The sequence below is a fragment of the Porites lutea genome, chromosome 7 (genome assembly GCF_958299795.1).
Source record: "Porites lutea chromosome 7, jaPorLute2.1, whole genome shotgun sequence".
In the NCBI taxonomy this organism is placed as follows: domain Eukaryota; kingdom Metazoa; phylum Cnidaria; class Anthozoa; order Scleractinia; family Poritidae; genus Porites; species Porites lutea.
The window spans coordinates 5208131-5233058 of NC_133207.1; the positions used below are offsets into that span (position 1 = coordinate 5208131).

At 40.8% G+C, this 24928-nt stretch overlaps 2 protein-coding genes and 1 long non-coding RNA gene across 3 annotated transcripts in view; all 3 read right to left on the reverse strand.

The window, feature by feature from the left end:
- Positions 1–21564, reverse strand: part of LOC140944326 (ubiquitin carboxyl-terminal hydrolase 34-like) — a 51754-nt gene extending 30190 nt beyond the window's left edge. The window contains exons 1-5 of the mRNA XM_073393488.1: positions 21383–21564; positions 20326–20341; positions 19275–19349; positions 18172–18323; positions 16551–16599 (exon numbers count right to left, since the gene is read on the reverse strand). Coding sequence (XP_073249589.1) covers positions 16551–16599; positions 18172–18323; positions 19275–19349; positions 20326–20341; positions 21383–21564 — 474 coding nt within the window. The remainder of the gene's footprint in view (positions 1–16550; positions 16600–18171; positions 18324–19274; positions 19350–20325; positions 20342–21382) is intronic.
- Positions 94–7354, reverse strand: LOC140943221 (ubiquitin carboxyl-terminal hydrolase 34-like). Its single transcript, XM_073392290.1, has 7 exons — positions 7250–7354; positions 5965–6088; positions 4835–4920; positions 3846–3902; positions 2904–2987; positions 1711–1845; positions 94–1103 (listed from the first exon to the last, which is right to left on the reverse strand). The coding sequence occupies exons 1-7, from the start codon at positions 7352–7354 to the stop codon at positions 630–632; spliced, it is 1065 nt and encodes a 354-aa protein (XP_073248391.1). The 3' UTR covers positions 94–629.
- Positions 7588–10834, reverse strand: LOC140942840 (uncharacterized). The gene is made up of 4 exons (XR_012166573.1): positions 10673–10834; positions 9652–9737; positions 8587–8670; positions 7588–7688 (listed from the first exon to the last, which is right to left on the reverse strand). It is a non-coding gene; the product is annotated as an uncharacterized lncRNA (long non-coding RNA).
- Positions 21565–24928: the final 3364 nt, after the last annotated feature.

The following is a 24928-nucleotide window of genomic DNA, read 5'->3' on the forward strand; positions in this document are numbered from 1 at the left end:
GGCTTTAAGTTGAAAGAAAAGACTTAGTAAGTCTTGAAGACTGGAAGACCCAGACTGGAGTTCTGATTGTCCATGTCGGAGAACGATAAACCGGGAAAAGGAAACCACTCCCACCCGGCTTGTCTGCCTTCCCTGTTTAGTCTTGTATGTTTAGTTACCGGGGCTTGCATTGTCACCGGCAGGAAGCCATGAAAGGTGAAAAGGTGCATGGTTGCTTTAACTCTCCAAAACCCTCCTTTCACTGCATAATGCAAATTTTAGCCCAGTGGAAGGGAATGAAGCAAAGTACAAGGCAGGCTTTTTCACGGGTATAAAAACGTCAACACCACGATTCAAATCAAATCGTTTTTGGATTGTTGTCCAACCGGTTCCCAACGTTTCTGGGGTACAGTTCATTTCCATTTATTATTCCAAATACACAAGTTCTCGGAAACAAAAAAAAACACGAAAACTTCTTGGCTTTTCCCGCTGTGCACTGGAAACTAAAACGCTGCAAAAGCAGTCCACAAAAACACTCAAAGATTCCCGTAGCTTAGGACTCATCTGGCAGCAAACAAACTCCTAAGGCCAAAGTGTCTTTTACAACAGTACTTCAATGAATGCCAGACTGTTCCTCTCATGTTTGTTACCTATACAGGGATTTTGGTGATGGCGCTTTGAATAGCTTTAACTAGCGAGTCCACACAATCAGTTGGCGGCCTTGAGCCCCAAATTGATCCACTCTTTGGGGATTGTTTTTGGGAGCTACTCTGGACTTTCTCCCTTTTCCGACCAGCAACGCTGTCATCATCCTTGCTAGGTCCTGGCACATCAGACGATGCGGATGCTCCTTTAGAACTTGTTTGTTCTTCGCCTTCTAACGTTCTCCTTCGCTTTTTCACCGGCTCCGCCTCTCCACCTGTCTTCTTGTCCTCGGACTCTTCGTTTTTCTGCTGTTGCTCAGTCTCGCTCGCAGCGCGCGTGGCCTTTGCATTTTCTTGTTTTTCGTTTTGATACCTGCGACAGACTGACAGAAGTGCATCAAGACTCGGCTGTAGTAGTGGGCTGATGTCGGACTTCTGCGGCGCCCGAACAGAGAACAGTAGAGACATTGCTCGGAGTTCCTGCGAAATTTTATTGCTGTTAGGAACGTCTCTATAGTAATACTGAAAAACACCTCCTGTTGTGTGAAAGTACTGCTCATTAGGCTTTGTTTGACAGAGCACGCTGAAGTATGGAAGGCAGCGTGGCCGAGTGGTTAGAGCGCTGGACTTGCAATTCGGAGGCACCGAGTTCAAGTCCCGCTCCAACCGCTAACTGGATTTGTTCACGGTAGTCCCGAGTTCAAATCCTCGGCCGCGTTTGTAATTAGCCAGCTGGTTTGCCTCCGGCCAGTTGGGATTCTTAACCCTGCTAAGATTTATTTTGGATTATTTGTTTAAGGCATTTGCTCGGCCCCACTAGCATTAGCGCTATAAATAGTGCCGAGGCTAAATAACGGAACTATTATTACTATTATTATTATTACATTGAGTTTCAATCATAGACACAGCCATAAAAGCAATTTAAGTACTGAGTAAGGGATAAGTAGTGCACAGAAGTAGATGTACCAGCGCTCTAACCGACTGATCTACGAGGCAGGCCAATAGCGCTATCCAGATTAAGAGGCCAGATTGAGAGCATTTAGGCACTGAAGTTTCAGGTTAAAACCAATCTATCCGAACAACTTACCGCAGTAAGTCTCTTGGCTATAACACACAGATCCGCGTCACTCGCCTTCTCCGCTGCAGGTCTGTCGGCAATTACTTTCGTTACAAGTGTCTTGACTAAGTTAGTCCACTGATTTACCAACACCTGCTTAGACACCTGTGAGGGAGGCAAAAGGAAGGAGAACAAAAGGTTTGAAAACTGCAACCTGAACTGACTACTCTTCAGTTAATAAACTTCCTCATGTTTGGGGACCCAAAGTTATTATACTGAACAGCAACTTGGTGTGGCTCAAAAAGAGAAAGTGGGTGACAAAGTGCTCCACTGAAACTTAAAAGGTCAGCCCTATGTACTCCAGGATTTTTGTGAGCTAAATAAAACCTACCACCAGGGTGGTACACCGACGGCATCGAGGAGGGAGTTGGGCCTCCTCCCAGGGCCGACTGTGACCGTTCTTGGGTAAATATGCACAGACCGATATAGGGGAGGGAGTTGGTCCTCCCCTCAGGGTCGGCTGTGACCAATCGTGGGCCTCCCTGAGGCCCTCACTGACCTATATGTACATCCCAGGAGTACAGAATGTCGAGTCTATGGGGGCAAAAGTCTGAAAAGTGTGACGCGAGGAGCACTTCATCCCCATTCCCAATTTTTATTGAAAATACACTACTGACTTCAGAGAAAAATTGTAAGAAGTAACTAAATAGATGTCATATCATTGCCTCGAGTTGAAACTCGTAACTGAAAGGGACATCAACGTGTCGACGCAGAAATTGATTATGACTATAGATAAGTTGCTTACAATAATACTGTCTTTAACTAATTAATAAGTTATATACATAAAATGATTACTACTTGACAACATAACACTTAATTAAGGTTTCGCAAGTCCTATGTCCACTAAAATAAAATAAAACAAAGTGAAGGGTGGGATGGGAGGGAATTTGAAAAGAAACTTCAAGACATTGTGCTTGGCCGTGAAGAAAAAACAGAGTGACGAAGCACATGGGAATGCAAGTTAAGAGTGCCATGTGATTGGTCAAATAAACAATGAAGAGTTCGTAAAGGTTGCACGTGAAAATCACTGAACATAGGACAAACAAGTGTTGCTCATTAACTAAAATTCATTTTCGTTGATCAATTAATCATGATAAACGAAAGCAGGTAACAGGGTGGAGCAACCTATTCCTGATGCTAAAGTGAAAATGCATTATGCTTACCCTCGGATAGAAACAGCAAAGGAACGTGTAGATATCCCGCACATTCAGACTTTCCCGTTCATCTAGTAAGATCAGTCCTATGTACTGAATAGACAAGGGGACTCAATCGTACAACAAGAACACTGGACTATCTGTTTATCAGGTTATATTAACAAAGGCTCTGAGAGACTTAAAACGATTTACAATAGACTTTTCACAGAAATGTCTTTTCTCGTTTTGTATTGGATGAACGCGAAAACTTACGCCAGTGTCAAAGCGCTTTGCGAAGGACTGTCGCTCTCTTTGCAGTTTACGTCAAGTATATGTAAACTCTATGAAAAGTGTACAGTTTTACAGGCAAGTTCTCCTTAACAACCCTTCTTCAAAACTGGACGTCAAAATAATTGTCAAGCAAAACTCCAAGTCAACAGTTTGAGTAGTTGAGCAAAATGCTCTGCGTGACATAGAGGTCGGCGCGGGCAAAATTTGTAAATTAACATGTGTATATAAGTCCTTTTTCCCGTGACCACATGTCCGGCATATTGGTGTACAAACAAAGCCAGTGGGAGTGGAACCTTTTTCTTGGCCAAGTGAATGAAAAAGCTCTATTGTAAAGGTAAAAGACTGACTGTTCCCTCATATGCTACATCCAGTTGCATATGAGAGTTGCAAAAAGATTCGAGGTACTGGACCTTATCATAGGACGTCACGTGATTTACGCCCCTCTCCCTCGTCGTCCAAATTATAGGGATTGCAAGATCGTACTCAAAACTTGCAATGACAACTTTAAAGGAGAAAACTGGGTTGGGGAACTCCCTTAATTGCAAGATAGAAAATGTTTCCGCTGAGGTTCACTGAAGCATGAAAGGTGTTTTCCTGTAACGCAGCTGGTTCTAGCGAACTAAACTTGCAAAGGTCACTTCTCAAACGTCACTTCACGTACTGATCATTCGTTCATCTTACCTCTAAGAATTCAGGTTGAGGACACAGCTGCTTTATAAAACTGCTGTATTTTGTATTCTGCAAAGAAAAAGTTGCACCTGTAAGCACTGCACGGCTGTCATTAAGGGTCGGGGGCCGGGTATTTCCCGCAGCTTATATGAACATGACCTCCTGGCTACTTTCATAAGAAACACAGGAAAATAGAACCAAAAGTAAGCAGCAGGGCTCTCATTTAAGGGCCGGGGTCCCGGGCCGGGGCCGATGATTTCTCCCTGCTAATATGAGCATGACCCCGTGGCTACTTTCACAATGGAAACAATGAAAAATAGAGCCAAAAGTAAGCAGCAGGGCTCTCATTTAAGGGCCGGGGTCCGGGGCCGATGATTTCTCCCTGCTAATATGAGCATGACCCCGTGGCTACTTTCACAACGGAAACAATGGAAAATAGAGCCAAAAGTAAGCAGCAGGGCTCTCATTTAAGGGCCGGGGTCCGGGGCCGATGATTTCTCCCTGCTAATATGAGCATGACCCCGTGGCTACTTTCACAACGGAAACAATGGAAAATAGAACCAAAAGTAAGCAGCAGGGCTGTCAATTAATGGCCGGGGACCCGGGCCGAAAATTTCTCCCTGCTAATATGAGCATGACCCCATGGCTACTTTCACAATCGAAACAATGGAAAATAGAACCAAAAGTGAGCAGCAGGGCTGTCAATTAAGGGCCGGGTCCCGGGCCGAAAATTTATCCCTGCTAATATGAGCATGACCCCGTGGCTACTTTCACAATCGAAACAATGGAAACAATGGAAAATAGAACTTAAAGTAAGCAGCAGGGCTGTAAAAGAAGGGACGGGGTCCCGGGTCGATGATTTCTCGCTGCTAATATGAGCATGAACACGTGGCTACTTATGGATAATTGAACCAAAAGTTCATCCCAGCTTTTGACATGCCCGCCAATTAACGCCATTCCTGCCAAGTAACCATTCATTTAGAACAAAAGACACGACTTACCTCACCAGCCTTCTGGTACACTTCCATCCAGAGCTTGCTAAAGTAAGTGAAGTGAAGCGAAATGGCTTCCACCGCAAGAAGGCGGCCTAAAACACGAACGCAATATGACATGTTTTAAAAAGAGTACTGAACTGAGATGGGCTGGGACAGTTGCGCCCACAATGGGACCTAAACCCGGGTGTGATAAAGAAGATTTTACAACATAAATATAAAAAGTATTCTTCCTAGTGGCCCTCTAAAAACAAAATTGATTATAATAAATTAAAACAGTCGTGATAAAAAGCCTATTAACAAATAGTAATTATAATAAAGGATCTTAAAAATTCTAAACAAGTATTCTCCCTCCCTAGTGGCCCTCTAAAAACAAAATTAATAATAATAAAATTACAACAATCATGATAAAAAGCCTATTTACAAATAGTGATTATAATAAAAGGTTCTTAAAAATTCTATAGATTTAAAAAATTGAGAGATGTAAACACGGAAGTGAATACATTGGTAAAAAAGGGAATCCAATCTACAATGATATTTAAAAAAAGCACGGATTTTTAAAAATCAGAATAACTTTTTAACTTTAAAATTATCCACCGTATAGTTTGAGGCGACGTTATTAGCTTATAATTTATGCGAATAGAAGAAATCAATGGGATTAAGGGTTATCCATCCAATGTAAAAGCTATCAGCGAACAACTGTTAATAATAATTTTGGAGATCGAGAAAGAGTCATCGGTTTCGTCGCAAAGCTCCCTCCGAGACCTGCATAATTTTTCAAATTTGGTCAGCGCCAGTTGGCTATGAAAAACTTGACGGGTGATTTAGGCCAAAGAGAAGCGGAAAATATTTTGAAAGAATTACAATAAGATATGTATCTGCTTCTTGCTGGAAAAGCATACGAGGATAAGTGTAAAACCTTTCTTCTAAAAATGAGTTTTATTTGCACGAGAACAAAGAATCTTTTTCATATCAAGAGCTCCGCACTTAGCCTCGCAATGAAACAGAGGATTGGCGCAACTGGGAATTGGCTTAATTATTTACGGTGCTAACTACGGGCCATGGCATCAAGAGCCATAATCCCATTATGGCTCTCGATGGCATGTAGTAAGAACAGCACAATTATTTACAGCACTTACTACAAGCTATAACATGATCGGGTACTTTATCCTGATTGAATCCAAACCGAAGAAGTTTATCCACAAACGAATGGTAAGGTTGAAAATATTCAGTTACAGCTGCGTCGTAGGACTCCTCGACTCCCTGTTATCATAACATACAACCAATAAAAAAAAGGGCATTTCTCGCTTGAAATTAGTGAACTTACCAAGTGTGAAAGTGATACATTTGTAGCGAGCGAAGTTATACCTTTGCAGAGCCGCGAATTGTTACACAGATTTGTCTGGTGGGGAGCACAGACTTACCCTACACCATACAAACGTCTATAAAAATTCGCGACTTCAAAAGTTGAAAACCCGTGGAAGAGTCTATTATTGCGCGACGTTGAATAAAGCATCTTGATTTATCAGAGTCGAAGAGATCAATTATCGACGATCAAGACACATAATCAAATCAAGATGTTCTGCTCCACCAAGTTCATCTTCGTTACACGCCAACAAATAACTTTCAAACTCGGCAACTCTACTAGTTTGTAAGACACTTTTTGTAGCGGTGTCGAAGGAGTTTCGTCAACTGGTCCATGTAAAAGGTAGAAAAACCCCCGGAAGGGTATATTATTGTGCGAGATTGAGGAAAGCAAATTGACTTGTCAGAGACGAAGGGATCAATTATCGTAGATCAACAGACAAGATATTTTGCTCCACCAAGTTCAATAATTTATGACACTGATGACAAATAAATGATAATTACCTTAACCCCATTGGGCTTTTCAGGGGTATTGAAGCAAATGATTCAAATAGGAGATAGCAAGTTTAAGGAACCCTACTGGTAGTATAGTAGGGATTCCGGGGTGTTACGGCCGCATTCCACGTCAATATGTTTAGCGTTTACTTCTTTGTAGAGCTGCACATTCCTTTCACATTCTTTTCAGTTATCGCTATTCATATTCTGTTAGATTTCTCTGCATAACTTTCTTTGTTCTTAGATCATTTTGTAAGTTTCATCGTTTATTCTAATTCATTTCGCTTTAGCGTTCACGGCAACATCATTGCAGTTTTTTTCGTCCAGTCTTATTAGCCATCGTACCTTTTTTCCGTTCAACTTTCTAGTCACACAACGTTTGTAAGTATTTTCGCTTAGTTTCTTTCCGTTTCCTGTATTTTCGTCGTTTCATAGCTGTAATTTGTGTTCCTTAGTAATTTGTATTTTTTGTTTCGCTTTTAGCAACCGTAATCGTAATTCGTTATAAATGTAATACAGACAAGTTGGAACCGTGGACCATTCTTGGATTATTCGCTATAATACGGGGTGTTTGTTGGTGTTGCGGAAACCATTGTTAGTTCGCTTTTGTGCTGTAGTCTGGGTATTGCTAACTGTCTTTCCAATCTTTTGTACCACGTCACAGTTCATTGCACCCGTCCGAGGCACAAAGAAGCTCGTCGGAGTCGCAAGGAAAAGTGGAAGAACTAAGCCAATCAAGCCGGGAAAGTTGTTTTAGACCTCTCCACGCCATTATTATGTGCCGGCAGGTTTTGCTAGACAAACTATGACTAGGAATTTTGAAGGACCCAACACGAGTAACATAAACAAAGCACTTGAACAATGGATACACAGAATTAATTAAGAGGGCAACTCACAGAATGTAGTTGAGCGGAATGTTGGTGGCAACGTGGTTATTTTCCGTAATAAAGTCGATATTTTCCTCACAGCCAATGCAAGCGTGAAACCAAAAGATCAACAGGGCCTAAAGAAAAGAAAAGAAAAGAATGCCTTACAATCTAACCTACAACTTTAAATGGCTATTCGTAGGCATTTAGCAGAGGTGATCTCTTTGGGAAAAAAATTAGCCACAGCAGTAAGCAGTAACAGTAGGTTTACTGAGATATCGTCGCTTGTTTAACAAGTAAAAATTCAACTTGTACAACTTAGTTTTCTACTTCTTTTCTTAAAAATGACAGCCTGACAAGAAATAGCTTTCATATAGTAAATTTGTAGCGTGATTGCTAAACTGAATAATAACAAATTTTACTTTAAACAAATAATAAAGAGAAGATTAAGGGACCGTTACGGTTTTGTTAATACCGCAATTTGCTAGAACAGAAAGAAAACAATTCAACACTCGTAAATGTACATGGAGAATTGGCACAAGCTTTGATACAACGGCTTCTGAGATCCCTTGGCAGACTATCTAAAAGTCCTTGTTTCCTTGTTGGTTATGCCATTTTAAAGGACTTTTCATACCTGTTTGGCGCGAAATTCACCGGTCGAAAACCCTACCGGTGACGTCATGACAGTTGACCAATAGGACGGTGTGTGATATTTCACGTCGCTTCCGACACAGCATATGTCAATCATTTTTTTAACTTATAATATGATTCAGATTCATTCACGCGAAACAAGTCGACCTCGAGACTTCGTCGCTCGCTCGGTCGCAGCGCAACCTCATGCATTGAAGCTCGCTTTGTAGCAAGTCTAATCCCTAGGGTACACAAACGTTGTTTGTGATTGGCTGATAAATGGGTAAGGCAACCAGTAGCATATAAGTACTTCCACTCTTTTCCCAAATGAACCCAGAAAGTGCCTAAGCCTCCATACCTACAAACTGTGTCGCAGCAGCTTAATCGCATTATGGAATTACTAACCTGTTTGTTTGGATGTACAGCGATGTTTGGCTCTGACATGAGCGGGTGAAACAAACGCCATAACTCTGCACAATAAGGCGTGAACTAAAGACAGCAGTAACAAGGAATCAAGTTCAAACTAAAATGAACGTTCATCCAAGGTAATTACTTTATTCTATTAATACATGAATTACACGTTTCTATTGCTCATAGCTGACTCATGAAAACTTCGCCAAGGTCAACCTTCGCCCCTTCCTCTCTCTTTCCCTATTTTTCTCTTGCCATTGTGCCAAAATTCGTAGTACTGATGTTGGAAGTTCGCTCGCGCTTCCCGCGCGAAACGTTTTGCTAACCACGTGCCCTTATTAGATCTTACTAGAAACCTGTAGTAAAAATTCTGTTATGTGACTTGCATGGCACTTCGCAGCCTTAATCGCGTGTTTGCATTGACATTCTCATTTGTAAAGTTTTCCTGTCTGTGATAACCACACCGTCTTTGTTAGGGATCTTTAGAAAATACAACGGCGACGACGACGGCGTCGGCGACGGTAACGTCAAAAAAGCAATAGGTTTAATAAGCAAAACAACAACTCTACACGTGCATCAGGCTTGTTTTTGTAAATTTCTTTGCCATCCGTCGTTGTCGGATCGTAATGTCCCTATTATCCAGTAAGCCAGTAAGATGAAGCTAAACCTGTGGTTGTGATTGATTGCGTGGGCGGGCAAGATGGGCATATCATCATATCACATGTCGCACTGTTTTCTGGTGCTTTAAGTTTAAATGTATGGAGAATAGCGAGAAGATATCCGTTGACAAATCAGAAAACTGTGAGAGCCTTGAACTATACGGTCGCAAGAAAACCAGCTCTGCAGCGCTCGGTCATCGCTTCTCCCCTACAAAATAACCTTAAGGCACACCTTTCGGTCGTGCTTAAAGGCTTATTATAGTTTCCCTTTATAAAATCAGTGAATGTACGTAAAATTGTAACCCACGATTTAATGGTGTTCATGCAAAGGGGTATATAAAAATATTATTTTTGTAATGATAGCAAAACTGTTTAAAATAAATAGCAACAGTCAGCATACCATTTCTTTTTCAGTGCGCGAAAGCAGGCAGTAGTTCAACACAGCAAAATAACTGACAAGCTTTGTTGTACCATGGATATTACGATCTACAACAGAGAGAGTGACAGAAAAAAAATGAATCAGTCTAACATTCTGACAAACTGCCCACTTGCCTCTCATCTAATCTAACATAAATACCAGCTTCTCCCTTGGGACAAAACATTGGGTTAGGGGAGGGGTAGGTAGATAAAAAATTCATCGGTATAAGGTTCTGGCAAACTCCCCCACTACCCCTCTCCTAATCCAAGACTAACTCTCACTTTGCGCAAAATGTTGGGTTGGCGGAGGGGTAGGTGGGTAGAGAAAAACAAAATGAATCAGTATATAATTCTGGCAAACTGCCAACCACCCCTCCCCTAATCCAACATTCACCATTTTCATACAGCCCATAATGCACTCCCAAAATTTTGCAAAACCACTGTTTCCAATTTCTCCTGGGTATTACAGTCGTCCCAGGAAAAATCGAAGACAACGGTATGTATGTATGGTTTATGTAAAAAAGGTGAATTAACACCAGCTTCTCTTTTTGGTAAAATTAGTCATTTTCTTAACTGTTGCCGCACAAACGACAAAGAAACAAAGATAGCTGCCACAATAAAATCGTTAATTTACATGAATAAACGAGCTGTTAGTCTTAAGTAATCTCCCATGGCTGAAAGATTTTGTGTTTGTTTTTTTCGACTTCCATCCAACAAAAGGCAGTACGCTCAAGTTCCTTTCTATCTGAAACTCGAAAAGTGGTATGACTGGCCAACGTGTTATAATCAACTCCCTACAAACACAACTCTATAGACACTGATCGAATTTAACACACTAGGGATACGGAAAAGACAAGCAATTCCCACAATTTTATTGTTGTTGTAAAAATAGTAGTCGACAGCGATCTAAATGATTTCCAGTTGTTTTAGCTAACACTTTCAGACCAAGACAATAGTGGGCCAAAAACTCAAAGCAATTTAAATTCCGTCCGTAATCCACATACCGCAGTATTTTCTTGCCCTTCCAAGCAACGTTAGCAGCGTTTTGAAAATCTGTTCAAAAATACAAAACAACAATCAATAAACTGATAATTAACCGACAAAAGTGTAACAGAACAATAACGAAAACACATTCTACCAGAAACGTTTTGCACCGTACCTCGTGAAGTATGGAAAGAGCATCCTTGCTTAGCTGAAATACAAGAGATAAGACTCTTCAATGTTTCAATGTTTGGACAGCATGGACATTGCTTCCAAGATTTTCGCACTCGATGGCTTTACCATCGTAATTACACCAATGACAGATGCGAAGTGGTATTAACTGTGGCGCTGAAGAATTAACGTTCTGTTAGTTTTAATACTACGCCGTACCCCGGATGTCAGGAGAGCACCAGAATGTAAATCTCTAGCTGAGCAGAGACAACCCCTCCCACCCCACCCCCGAAATTCAAATTTCCTTTTCCTAAAATCCTAAGAAATCAAATGGCAATATGAAAAAGTTCTGCAAAAGAGGTTTCAGTTTAAGGGTACTACCATAAGATTTCGTTCACCGATCTTAAAGTTGGAGTGACAGGTAACCTCACCATAAGATTCTCAAAAGTGCCAAGGTGATGTTACACGAGACGATTTGCAACGACGATTTTTAGGGCAACAATGCCGAAACAATGTTGTTACAGCTCGAAACAATATTGTAACAGCGTTGCAACGTTGTGTTGCACTGGAATAGTCGATGCAGATCCCCCGGTGTAACATTGCCTTGAGGGTTAAATGAAAAGAGCTGCTCCAGTTACCATCAGTTCTTTGTGAGGCGCAGAAAAGCTTCTTGACCTGAGGGGAAAAAAAAAGGACAACCAGCGGTTACATTCGCTACTTTAGAAACGGAAAGGGAAAGGAGTCGAAATGTGTCCCGCAATTGTTTCTGGGATGGTTACTGGGGACACGCCGGTCAGCTATTGGTCATACTTTTTTTCTGTCCCTAGCAACAGTCCCAGAATTCTTTGCGAAGGTTAAAATCGACCCAGTTTTCTTTCTCTATCTCGTATCTAAAGAAGCGAATTGTAGTTAAAAGCGAGCTTAAGCAAAGACACTTTTGAGAGAGACAAGTCAACCGGAAGTGGGGATTTTTTCCCCTTTAATATGCCTTGATCCTATACAATTTGTACAATTTGTGGTTTCTTTACACTTGAAGAGACGATTTAACTGAAAATTTGGGCAAAGTCACTGCACAGGAATGTAAAGAGTCCACTTCCGGTTGTTGTGCGTCACTCAAAAACGCCTTTGCCTGAATTCCCTAAAATGACACCAGCAATCTGTGATTGTACTTACAGGAAGAAAGCTTGGCTTTAATGACCGATTAAGGACAGGTATCCTTAGATTTATTACGAGTAAACGACAATTTTTCCCTTTAAATTTCACTCAGCTACTACTGACCAGCAAAATGAGAAACTTGGATAAAACTGACACTGATAGTTATTAAAGTAGGGAGCCTAAGCAACCACAACAGTGACAGCAACGAGAACGTCAAAATAATAATAACAACAACAAACTATAGGTTTAATACACAAAACAACAACTCTGCACGTACACCCCATTTTTAAGTGCATTTATTTATCGTCACTGCAAGAGTACGAGGTGAAATTTCCTAATTTCGCGTTCTATGGAGGAAGTAAACATGAGCCCAACGAAATGGAATGGAATGTACATCAAAGGAAGGAATCTGACACAGGCACTCACCTGAATCCCTGTCTGAAGTGATTGTTGGGAACAAGACCCACAAGCAAATACGCTGAGGCTGAGGGAATACAAAAAACAAAATCCACAAGCAATGTTCAGGTCTTCAGGTAGCTCTACTGATTATTTGGGGGGCAATACCTATCATATTTGCGCATTTACTGAGTGAGTCGCAATGAACAAAGATATCGGAACACGGTTACCTCTTTGCATAGTTGTATCTACAAGATATCCAAGACTAAGATCACCTACCATTTCTGATTCTAATGCTGTTGTCTGCTATTAAGTACTTCTCAACCCATTTATCCATGTTGTCCAGAACCCACTGATGAGCCTACATAGCGAGGAATGTAGATATCAATCAATTGATTATTATCAGTCACTCGCTACTTCTAAGAGGCCTTAATGTGTTCGAAAGTAAAGTAACCAAAGCAATAATATATAAATATATATTAGGCAGTTACACGATACCAATCAAAAGTCTAGCAAATGCATGAGAACGCCGCTAAACGCATGACTAACGAACGCGATTAATTCAAGATTAGAGGGTATTAAATTCTTTAATAAAAATAAGGGGGAGACAAAACAGGGACAAAATTCTAATTTTTTTCCTTAACTCCCCTGCCCACTCCTCTCCACCACCGACGTAGTGAACGAAATCCACTTACCACCCCTTTAAATCCACACATACTTTATCACACCCTACGGGGCTTCCAAAAATATTAATAGCCCCCTCCACCAATCAGGGCTTCCCAACTTAACCTACCCCCACAATTTTATTGACCAGCCCCCAAGGACATATTGAATAAAATTAAGCCTCCGCAGTTGCAAAACTAGCGCAAGAGTTTTTAGCCAATCAAAAAAGAAGTAATGAAAAACAAACAAAAAAAACGACGCCGAGGGAAGTTGTTTTAGATGCCTCATTTAAAACAGCGGCAAAATGGGAATAAAAACCTACCATTCTGTTTCTAGGCGCCATACAAGTCAACCAGTCAATACACAGAGCAGCATTGTACTCAGCAGCCTGCGACAGAGAAAACAAGCACGAACATTATACTGATTTCAAAAATGAGAAAACAGGGCACAAAGTTTGCACGTTGAAATATTTCGACTTTGCGCTCTCTATGCGTATTATTAAGGAGCTCATGCAACAACGAAGGCGATGACTACGAAAACGATACTTAAAAAGTTACGTCACGCTCCTCACATTTTATCGTGATTATTCCATCTCGTTCAATTCGTCAAATGTCAGCAATTTTTTTTTTTCTGGAGTTTAATTCTAAAAGACCGTATCGAAGTTCAGGTAAAGAAAAAGAAAGTCTTCGTTTTGTGTTCACGTCCTCCATAAAACGTGGAATTTCACGTCGTAGTCGTGCAGTGACGGCAAAGAAATGTGCAAAAAAGCGTGATGCACGGGCAGATTTGTTTCTTTTTTTTGGCCAATCTAAACCTATTGCTTCTATGAAGTTCTCGTTGACGTCGCCGTCGTCGTTGCTTAAGGTCCCTATCTACTCTTACCGTGCTTCCAAAGCATGAAAATAATCGTTTCAACATATTAAGCATCTACGTGTTCAGCAAACGATTTTGGGACTAGTAAGAGATGAGCAATCATGATAGCCGTCACCTTTCATTCATCTGTGTTATTGTGATCATACAAATGAAAAGTACGTAGTAAAACACTCCTATGGTGCTGTTGGTGACACTGTGAGTATCATATCGGTGAAGCTGCTAAGGCCTATTTTCTTTGGAGACCTACAATACCTAATAGGGGTGACAGTATGGGCCGCGGACCGGGGACGCGGATTTTCCCCGGCTACTTTTCGAGGAAAGGAAAGGAAAGTGCTAATAAATGTAGAAGGGTTATGATAAAATAGAAACAAGTGAGCGAGACTTTTTAACAGAATTGGTAAATAACTGCAACAACTCTTACCTCCCAAATGCGAGCAAGTGTCAGGTTAGTAAACGATGGCATTCCAGGTGGACCCCCCTGCATCTCTGTCAACATTGACAACAGCTTGAAGAAAGAATGCGACTGCCGCAGGGGGCAATAAATAAGTGTAAGCAAACATGTGATTGTTACGTTGACACCAAAGTAATGATGATGATGATGATCGTCGTCGTCGTCGTCGTCGTCGTCAACGTCGTCGTCGTCGTCATCATCATCATCATCATCATCATCATCATCATTACAAGACAACCGCATAAACAAAACTTTCTTTAATTTACTAAACACGTTTTGACGGTACATCCGTCATCTTCAGTGTTACATATTGTGACATCACCGTAGAATTTAAATCGCGCGCGACGTTTTTAAGTTCGTTACAATGCATTGACAATATTATGTGCACTTAAAACTTTAAATTAGTGACGTTAGTAAGGGACTTACAGGGAGAGAGTCAAATTTATGTATTTCACCTGCTGGTTGGGGTCGGGTTTCTCTCATTTTATAAACATGGATTCCTTAAGCTTAACTTGATACACGTACTTGTTACGACACACAGTCAAGGTATCAAACAATAGACAGTCTCTTATTTCTCCTAAAAATTTCTGCTTTGAGAACGATGTAGAGAACTACTGCGCACACCGGCCTTCAGGCCAAACACTGACCACTGGTACTGGTGACGCTCTTAGCTTTTCACTCCTTCAAATTGCATTAAAATGCATCAAAAGTCTAAAAGCAACATTTTCCTTACCTCTGGTGGCAATTTCTGAACCGAGGACATCAACAGGGAAATTATCTGAAACAAACACTCACGTTAAGCTAAAGCTCTCTTAAGAAGAGGAGTGTGATTTCCAAGACAAGATTCTAGTGACAAAATACCTGAATAAGGATTACAAATATAGCAAGATTTACGTTTTTTTCCCTTTTCTACGAAAGACATTCGTTGAAAGAAGTATATCACACGAAAAGAACTGTGTTATTAACCACCTCTAATTTAAGCAACTGCAAAGCACATTTCTGCACTATTGCCTTTTTTATCTAAACGTCTTTACGATAAATTTTCAATTCACAGTTTTTCTGGTGCAATGTTGAGTGCTTTGAAGCTCAGTGGGAGCTACTGTCCTTTCTGCATCTGTGCTCACATTCTTGGAGGCTCCTCCGCAATGTTCTGCAATCGGTACAGTATTTCGTGGAGCCGAAACCACTCGTGGAAAGGTTATTACCGAGTTCCAAAAACTCTCATTTTCAAAAAGATGCAAAGAGCAAAAGCTTTCTTGTGAAAATGAGTATTATTTGCATGAGAATAAAAAGAAAAATCATTTTCACATTACTGCATTCGCACTTAGCCTAATCTTGAAACAGAGGCTCAGGGCTACTCGGAGAGGACCTACTGCACGTATTTTAGGAAACCTACTAATAAACGACCGTGGATATAAGCGGTAGAAGAGTCGTTTTAAGTCTGTCCCTTTTTACTTGTTTGTGGGAAGAATCCGAAACATTAGTAATTTTGACTCACATTTTCCGCGAGCTTGACATTGTATCGACACAGGCTGAAGGTCAGGTTCGTTGTGTGGCGCAGGTTGATGCTGTCTTTAATGGCTTGGAAAAGGAATGGAAATCCCTGCAAGTAAAAATTAACTCATCATTCAAGTACACTAATAGCGGAACTCTCCCCGGCGCACTGGAGCACCATTGGTAAGAAAATTTGGTTCTCTATGCCTCCAAGAATTTTGGTTCTTATAAAATCGTTCGTACGTACGTCTACACATTCATATTAGCGGATGTGAAAGGGCACACTTGCTAGCTGGACGTCCAAGTAAGACATACTGCATACTTTTCATGTTTATCTTGTTATTGGACATGTTATGGTCATTGACAACTGTCAAACAAAGGTATCCGCTGACCATTGTCACATAACTGTATCGGGGGCTCAGGTATACAACTCATAGAGGTGACGTATCTTTTAAAGTTATCAGCTGACCAGCTTTTAGTTTTCATTTGATCGCGGGCTCAGGTCCATTTTTACAAGGTAGAATTCAGTTTACGTTCTGCTAAAGGCAAAAGTTGAATTACTTGAGGAAGACTTCTCTTACAAGATCCCTCGAGAGCTTCCCTTTTGGCCTTGGCTACATCTATATATTAAAGAGTGAAAACCAAAACCCGAAAGAGATTCTGTAAAGTAGACAAAACACACGACGCTCAACAGATACCTTTCCACCAGTAAGTGCAGCTAAATCATTTTCTGACAGATGAAGTTGTCTGGCAAACCAAAGAAAATTAATCACTTAGTCAGCACTAAGCTAAAACCAGTTTCTAAAAATTCAAACAGCCATAAACTGGTTTGTGCATTCATTCCGTTTATTTTCATGCCGCGTAAGAGGGCGAACACCCCCCCCCCCCCCCATCCCCCCCTACTCCCCAATCTTTTTGGGCAACAGACGGAGACCTATTTCAAACAACCCGATTTCTATTAAAGTTACAGATTTTTCCAATGGTGCAGAAAGAGATGTAGTGTAAGTGGTGCTCCTTGAATTAAGATATATGTCCTATAAATGGTGATGTAAGTTTTGTTATAGACGAATCTTTGTTTACATTTTTGGCCTCATTAACATTTGCTCATCATTATCTGATAAAACCTCTGAATATTGAAAGAGCGTAACAATTTCAGTTATCTCTGAAAATTTGAGCCCCATGTACCAAATGGTTTCGGAGAAAGTCTCTTTTAAAAACTCGATGTTGCAAAGAATGTATGGCTCATTAACTTTTTGCCACCCAGCAATTTCGAAATTTTCGATGGCTGATATTTCCTTCAATATTGCGTGCAAAGAGCTGAAATTTGTACAAATAGCTCAAGTTAATCAGCTCTTTTGACTTTTGCATTTAGTTCATATACAGCTATTTCGAGAAAGGTTGTCGGCAAAAATGTGCACGCGACAATCCCGAAAGGTAATATGGGATATGATCAATACACTGTTCCTGGCACTGCAGCTGTCAAAAATTCTATTGTTGCTTTCCTTTAGCACTCGCAAACATATGTCCATGGCCTCTCGTGCCATCCTTTCAAATTTCTGTGAAGAACAGCGAACTCAAAACCACCCACAATACCTTTCGGGATTGTCGCTCTTTCCGACAACTTTTTTCGAAGTAGCTGTATACGGCCACGGAGTTTATGAGTTAAGTCGTATGCTAATGAGGAAAAATGTAAATAATGACGTTAACAAAGACTCGCCTATACGAACCATAAGTAATGAAAAAGAAAAATAATACGTCACTAAAATCTGCGGTTAACATCATCAACAACTTGCGACCCTTATTCCTAACATAAAACGTGTTGTTCTCGTTTTGTATATTTCTGTTCTAGCATCATGGCATATATCCGTACACAAGGTGAAAACATTCCTGAAGGAACATGCTCATACTCGAGGAAATTGTTTGTTTTTTTTTGGGGGGGGGGACCCTCGACCACAAGCAGCAAGAAGTTGCAAAGAGGTTGCCATACTGGTCGCAAAAAACGAACAAACAATAAAAACAGCCACAGCACTTTAATTACTTCACTACACCTCAGAGGAAGAAATCGAAAACAAGGGAATTACCCCCCTCCCCTAACCCCCCGCCCCGCTTCCACCTTCCACGGTTCGAAACTGTCGCTTTAAGTGCTGAATACGATATGGGAATCAACAGAGCTCAGAACAAGACTAAGGAATATAAATCATACGATGACTGACACACCGCATCTATGATCCTAAAAGTGTCTTGAGCTTTTTTGAAACTGGTGAAGTTTCACTACCCTACCGAAACGACAGAATAGTCAGCTACGGCAGCTGTACACACCTTTCACATCGCGATTCCTCAACCAACACCGCCATGACCGAGATCATCTTCTCCAAGGAACCCACGCGGTATTTATCCTCCAGCAGAATAGTGACCACTTCTTCGTCATCATCGTCATCACCTTCGTCATCATCTTCTGTTGCAGAGTCATTCTGTACCAGTACAGGTTATAAGCAAATGTGAATAACAATACACATCCCAAGGGACAACCATAGGAAAATGGGGAAAGTCTAACAAACTGTCCCAGTAAGAGAATCATACGACAATATAATTATTCGTTTTTACAACAACAGAGGGCATTGTAACACGAAGATTTTCTTTCTTGTAATTTAATGACTTTTACTGCTCTTTTCACAAAAATGATGAAATTACGCGATTCTAAACGCTACAATAATGGTATCAAATAACAGTACTGACTATAATACAAAGATGTTAACGCAGCTTGTGAACAATTCCTCAGCAATCTATAGAATAGTCTAATAAATGAAAAGAAGAGGCTCGTAACCCATTGAACAGCATCCAGAAAGTACTTTAAAATACCAAATAACCCGGTTGTTTGAAGATATGAAGGTCTTCTTTTCTGTTTGAATTAAATGTTTAAGCCATTCACTGCGGTCAGTTGTACACAAAAAAGTTCAGGGGCACCCAACGGGAAATTTTGAGAAAAAGACCTAAAAACAACAACAAAGCGTGAACAAAGTTTTCTGAGACTATTTTAAGCATTTTGGGAGATTGCTGGAAAAAAATTATCTGTTCCTCACTCCCAGCAAGACTGATGGAAGAGTTCCCAGCCAGCAACCTTACAACCTGCAACCTGACTTACTGGGAAGTTTCATAGGGCACAATTCAGATCTTGAGTGGTAAGTAACCCATACAAGTAACCCGTAGCAGCTATTCTAGACTTCAAATCCCCTCTGACACCCCGAATTATCTTTTTCCCAGCAACACTTTCCTTCCAAGGACTATTATTTCTTTCACATCTCCCAGCCAGCAAAAATGTGCCTGAAGAACAGATATTTTGAGGAACAGATCCATTGGGTGCCCCTGAAAGTTTAACACTAGAAGGAAAAATTTGCATTACCTCCATACATGTTTGTACTTACAAGTTCAGATGCTTTTGTTCCCAGATAGAATCCGACCATCACTGATATTGCATCCATTTTTAAAAGAAATTCACGCTAAAAGACAATGACATAGTAATCTGATAATTAGCCAACAGTAATTAAAAACAGCTGGCGAACACGACACTTATACTAAAAGATACTTATTGTGATTAGTGTGATGATGATGATGATGATTATAAATGGTGAAGATGATCAATGATAATAATGAAGAAGATGAGGATATAGTTGATGATAGAGCGATTTTCGTATGACCTTGAAAAATGGTTTCGGTAAGTGTTTGTTTGGAGAAGGTATTGCTGATTGACCATTCGTGTTGCAGCATGACGTCAAAGCGAAGTATCGGTTGATTTCCAGAAAGTTCTCAGGCATGATATTTTTTCACCCGAGCGTTCGCTTGACCATAATAACCCACCAAAAGCCACGCATGTTTGCATCCGTTGGATAAACCAATCAAATCGCTCTATTTCCGTTCGTTTGTTGTTTCTGTTTTGTTCGCCTGTTTTCATTTCAAGGTCATGCGAAAATCGCTCTAACGACGATGTTGATTATGATGATGACGACACAGGCAAAGACGAGTTCCAATATAATGGAATTTAAAGAGAAGAGCCTTCAATCATTGAGGTCATTCGCACAGAACTGTGTCTAACGGTGCAGCAGAAATAACCCTTTCCTTGACAAGGCTCATCAGTATGTCTCTTCTCACAGGAAGGGTTTCTTGTGACTGGAAGACAGCTAAGGTGGTACTATTGTTCAAGGCAGGCAAGCATGACGATATGCGGGGATAATTATCGCCCCATATCCCTATTATCTTAGTGTCTAACGTTCTTAAGAAGGCTGTCCACAATCAACTCGTTAACTGCCTAGAGTCAAATTACCCCCCTCTGTGGGAACCAGTAAAGGTTATTCTACGCAAGCCGCTGTAACACGACTAGTGGGATTTATAAGAAAGAATTCGGAGCTTGGTCATTCAACTGGTGCAATCTTTATCAATCTTTGCTAAGCGTTTGACGATTCTGTTCCCCATATTCACCTCCAGAGTAAGCTCACTAAATACGGGATACAGGATAAACAGTTACAATACACCGAATGCAAATATGGCGGACCTCTCGGCGGGCCCGGGTCTAGTTGCGCGAAAGCGAGGCTAGTGAGGCCTCAAGAGTTTCGTTTTGACTGCGCGTCTTAGAGATTATGTCGATCGATATGTTTTGCTCCGAGTTGTTGCATACCTGAGAGCCACCAAAAAGAAGATTTTACTCTAGCTGGAATAGCCTTTACTTTCCCGAGATCTTTTCACAAAGAAAGTTAAGGATTCATGCGATTCGGCGCGGCGATGGGAAGCACTTTACAGCGAAAGTGTGCTCGCTTCACTTGCTTTAGATGAGAGGACTCACGAAAGTATTTGAATGAAATGATTTTCACAACAGATGGTGCTGTTCCAAGACGTTTTCATGTTTTTTTATTTATCCAACAAGAGGTAAACATTCTCGAGAACGGGAGCATCCGCTGTGGACTGTAAGATCTTTTAGATTTCACGCTGAAAACAGCTGCATTAAAATATAACAACAACAATAACAACCGCCTGGTAATCTTACAAGCGTGACCTGTGAATCTGTGTAAGACCCAGAAGAAAGCGACATATTTCAAGAACAGTCCTTGACTAAAGTGGATTGAAAAAACTAACAGAGGAAGCGTTGCACGCTAAGAAGGTAAGAAGAAGGAAAAAGGTTCTGGCAGAGAAAGAGCGTGCAAGTATTCAAGCATTGTATTTGACCTTGCGCGTGATCTATTTTAGCAACTTGTCGAATGGTTTCGAGATAAACTAATGGCAATTTCCCAAAATTGCTTCTTTTATGGCACTGCTCAAACTCTTGAACACAGGATCGTGAAGACTGTGAAAACATTCGGCCTTGTTGCCTGTCGTTGTGTCCCAGACAGCGCCTAAAGATTGGTAAGTCGCGACGGCGGATTCACTCGTTCTCGAGGATATTTACCTTTCCTTGGCAAGAGAACGGACAAAGCAAACTTGAAACAGAACCATGAATCTTTCAGTTATTCACTCATTCTAATAGTTTCGTGAGCGAGCACACTTTCGTTCTTTTAACTCCTTGATAGTAAACTGTAGTAAAGTGCCTCCATTCGCCGCGCCGAATCGCTTGAATCCATTTCTTTCTTCGTAAAGAACCTTGGCAAAGCGAAGATAATCAACTAGCGTCTCTGCTGGAGTTAAATCTCCTCTTTGCTGGCTCTCGAACAACTCGAAGGAAACCATATTGATCGACTGAATCGCTAAGACGCGCAGTCAAAACAAGACTCTCGAGGCCTCCTAGCCGCGCTTTCGCGCAACTAGACCCGGGCCGACCGCTAGATCCGCCATATTTGCTTTCGGTCTATGGCTTACCATTTACCTAACAGCAAGAAAACAAGTCGTGTGCCTTACCCGTGTAATATCCTGCCCCAAAAATGTCACCAGTTGAGTTCCGTGGGAAAGCATTTCATTGCCCTCTGTTATTTAACAAAACCATTAAAGGAAGAAGTGTCAGGGAAGCTTTCAAGGACACGTCCATTAAAAATGAACAGTACAAGGGCAGAAACACCTTGGGGCAACAATAGGTTCAAGGGAGTATTTAGACGAATATGTTAGCAACAAGGTGACCAATTGGATCAATGACATAGCTTAGTTAGCTGAATTTGCCCTATCTCAACCACAAGCTAATGGCTCTAATTTATTAGAGTCCTTAGAGAATGCAATATCTCATATGCTCGTGGGAAACCCTTCCCTTGAAGAAACTGGCACGAATATGCTTCGCCTGTCAACAAACAAAGCCCCTTCTTGAGCAAATTGTATCCCAGTCACATCAGTTACCAGAAGATTCCCTCGCAAATTAAAAGTAGCACAACAGGAGGTAAGAAGTGAAAAATTAAAGGAACTCGAACACAGGGCAGAGCGTATTAAGGAGACGGCACCAAGAAAGACTTAGCGAGCAGCTAGAAGATCTGGTGGCAGAAAAGGGATCATCAGCATGGCTTACAGTGCCTCCTCTCCAGGATTTGGGCTTTAACCTGAATAAGAGGGAGTTCCGTGATGCTGTTAAACTACGTTACGACTGGCCAGTGGAAGAAATCCCCTCCACATGTGCTTGTGGGGAGGCCTTTACGGTTGATCACTCTATGATTTGAAAACTAGGAGGTTTTATTACTAAACGCTACAACGAGCTAAGAGATGTCGAAGTTGAATTTCTGAGTGTGGTGTGCAGCGATGTCGAGCTCGAGCCAGTCCTCCAAGACATCTCCGGCGAACATTTTGAACAGAGGATCTAATAAAGCTCAGGATGCGAGGTTAGATATCCACGCACGTGGGTTCTGGGAGCGCCATTCATCGGCATTCTTCGATGTGAGGGTCTGTCGCCCTAATGCTGTATCGTATAGGAACCTAAAACCACAACAAATTTATCGTATCCATGAGAACGAGGAAAAGCGTCTCTACTCAAAGAGAGTTCTTGAAATCGAGCATGGAACATTTACACCTTTGGTCTTCACCACAACTGGCGGGATGGGACTGAAGGAGTGCTTGATGTATCATAGCCGTTTAGCACAGCTGATTGCCATCAAAAAAGGGGAGCAGTATGCCAAAACCATCTCATGGATCAGACCCAGAACCTCATTCGCACTCTTGAGATCTGCGTTGTTTTGTCCTGAGGGCTCTAGGACAAGAAGAGTGCCATGTGAAATTAAGAATGTTGATATTGACGTCGAACTTGTTAAAGGAGCCATTAAATAGGACTGTTGATGTGTTTCCTTTCTTTTAAATGTTTACGCCTTCTTGTCGGGAAATTGGCACGGAAAATGAAAAGCAAGAGATATATATCTCGCCTCATGGATCAGAAACTTATCAGTATTATTTGAATCAGCGCATTGACGTTTATGTCATCCACTGAGACTTTTGACTTGATTTTTTATAACTCTATGTGATTTCTTAGAGTTTTGAATTGCGAAGAAGTTTTGCCGGAATTTTGTATTTATATTGACGTTTTCTTTTTATGAATTCTTTGCTGAAGTTTTGTGTGCAGCTTTTTATAAGATTATTAATACTGGGGATTATCACAAAGTCCTGATTGCTCCTTTTGCCTTAATCCTGAATCACGCCTTCATGTTGTCGCTGGTTGTCAACAGTACCTTGATCGCTTTACCTGGAGACACGACTCATTCACTAACTTCATTGCCAAGTCACTTCACTCTTCACTCTATACCAGTCAGTTAATTGTTTTCTGAATCCCTCAATAACAACTGGTGAATATTATGGCCCAGATCTTCTCTTCCTAATCCAGTCCAAATGCCATTATGTTCTAGAATTAACAGTTGGTTTCGAGTCTAACCTTAATAACAATGCAGTGCGTAAAAAGAAAAATATCTGAACTTGATCAAAGAAATGAGTAGAAATAACAGATGTGTGAAATTTTTAAATCTCTCCACGAGCTCCCTTGGTGTTTTCTCCGATGAATGCTCCACGTTCTAGACATGATGAATGACATTGCAATTGACAAAAAGCAGCAACTTTATATAATCAAGAAAACGATCAATATAGCCACTGGAGCAACGTATTACATCTTTTGTTGCAGAAATAGGAATTGGGAAAGCCCAGACTTAAAGCAATTTTGATTTTCTTTTCTTCTTTTTTTTTTTAATAATTCAATGGCAAGAAGCATTGGTAAATTGCCTAATGTATATGTAGCGAGATTTGCAATTGTACATTCAAAAACACAAATAAAGTTTCCGTTTTTATTTAATTACTGAAATTGGTAAGGAGCCATCCTCTCTCCCTCCTCCCCTTTGGAACCATATTTTGCCTAACTTTCCCTATTATATATTCAGGACAGCGTTAAAATTTCCAGTAAAATTCAATTGCTTGATATAACTCTCTTTTCCTAACTTTATAAATATAACAGTACATGTCGTGAATCATGATCAAAAGTCGGAAGTCTGAACTCAGAAGTCGAGAGGCGGAAGTGGCCCTTATCTGCCACGGTAGCCCGGTATCTACTCGCAGCACTTGGTAAGCGTTTTTTTTTTTTTCAGGGTCATCAACCGTATTATTCATCCCAATTAAAAGTAATGAAAGTAATTAGTGAAATTGCAATCGAATGTTTCAAAGTCCAACCATGAATAATACTTCTGAAGTTGCCGAGGCTTTCAACAAATATTTTTTGTGTTTCGAGTCACAGCCTACAATGTAGCTAAGGGTGTAAGAGATATCGTCGAGGCTAATTGAAGCGTGTTCCTAAAAGAAAGCAAGCTAATTAGAATTTTCAGCGTCGCATTTGAAACGTACTTTGATTACTGTTAGGTAGCGCTGTGCGCGGTTTCCTTAGGAAAAGGCGGGTATCATCACCTTGTCAAATCACGTCTGCAAAATGGATATCAAACCACATTCATAGCGTACCTACACGCAAAAAAGGTAGGAAAACCTGTCAGAAACCTGTCAAATCTGTCAGTTTTTTTTAAATAATATATAAAACAATGCGCAGTTATACCTGAACTATAATGAGCGCGTAACGAGTGATGTTGTTCTGCGACAAAACTTACACCTGCGTCAAGGAAGTTAGATTTTCACAAGTGCAGTTCCAATGTAAGTGAAC

Coding starts and splice junctions, on each gene's coding strand:
- LOC140943221 (XM_073392290.1), bottom strand. CDS start 7,354: ATGAACTGTGACGTGGTACAAAAGATTGGAAAGACAGTTAGCAATACC. Junction 6,089..7,249: donor GCAACACCAACAAACACCCC/GTATTATAGCGA, acceptor TTATGATAACAG/GGAGTCGAGGAGTCCTACGA. Junction 3,903..4,834: donor TGTACCAGAAGGCTGGTGAG/GTAAGTCGTGTC, acceptor TTTTCTTTGCAG/AATACAAAATACAGCAGTTT.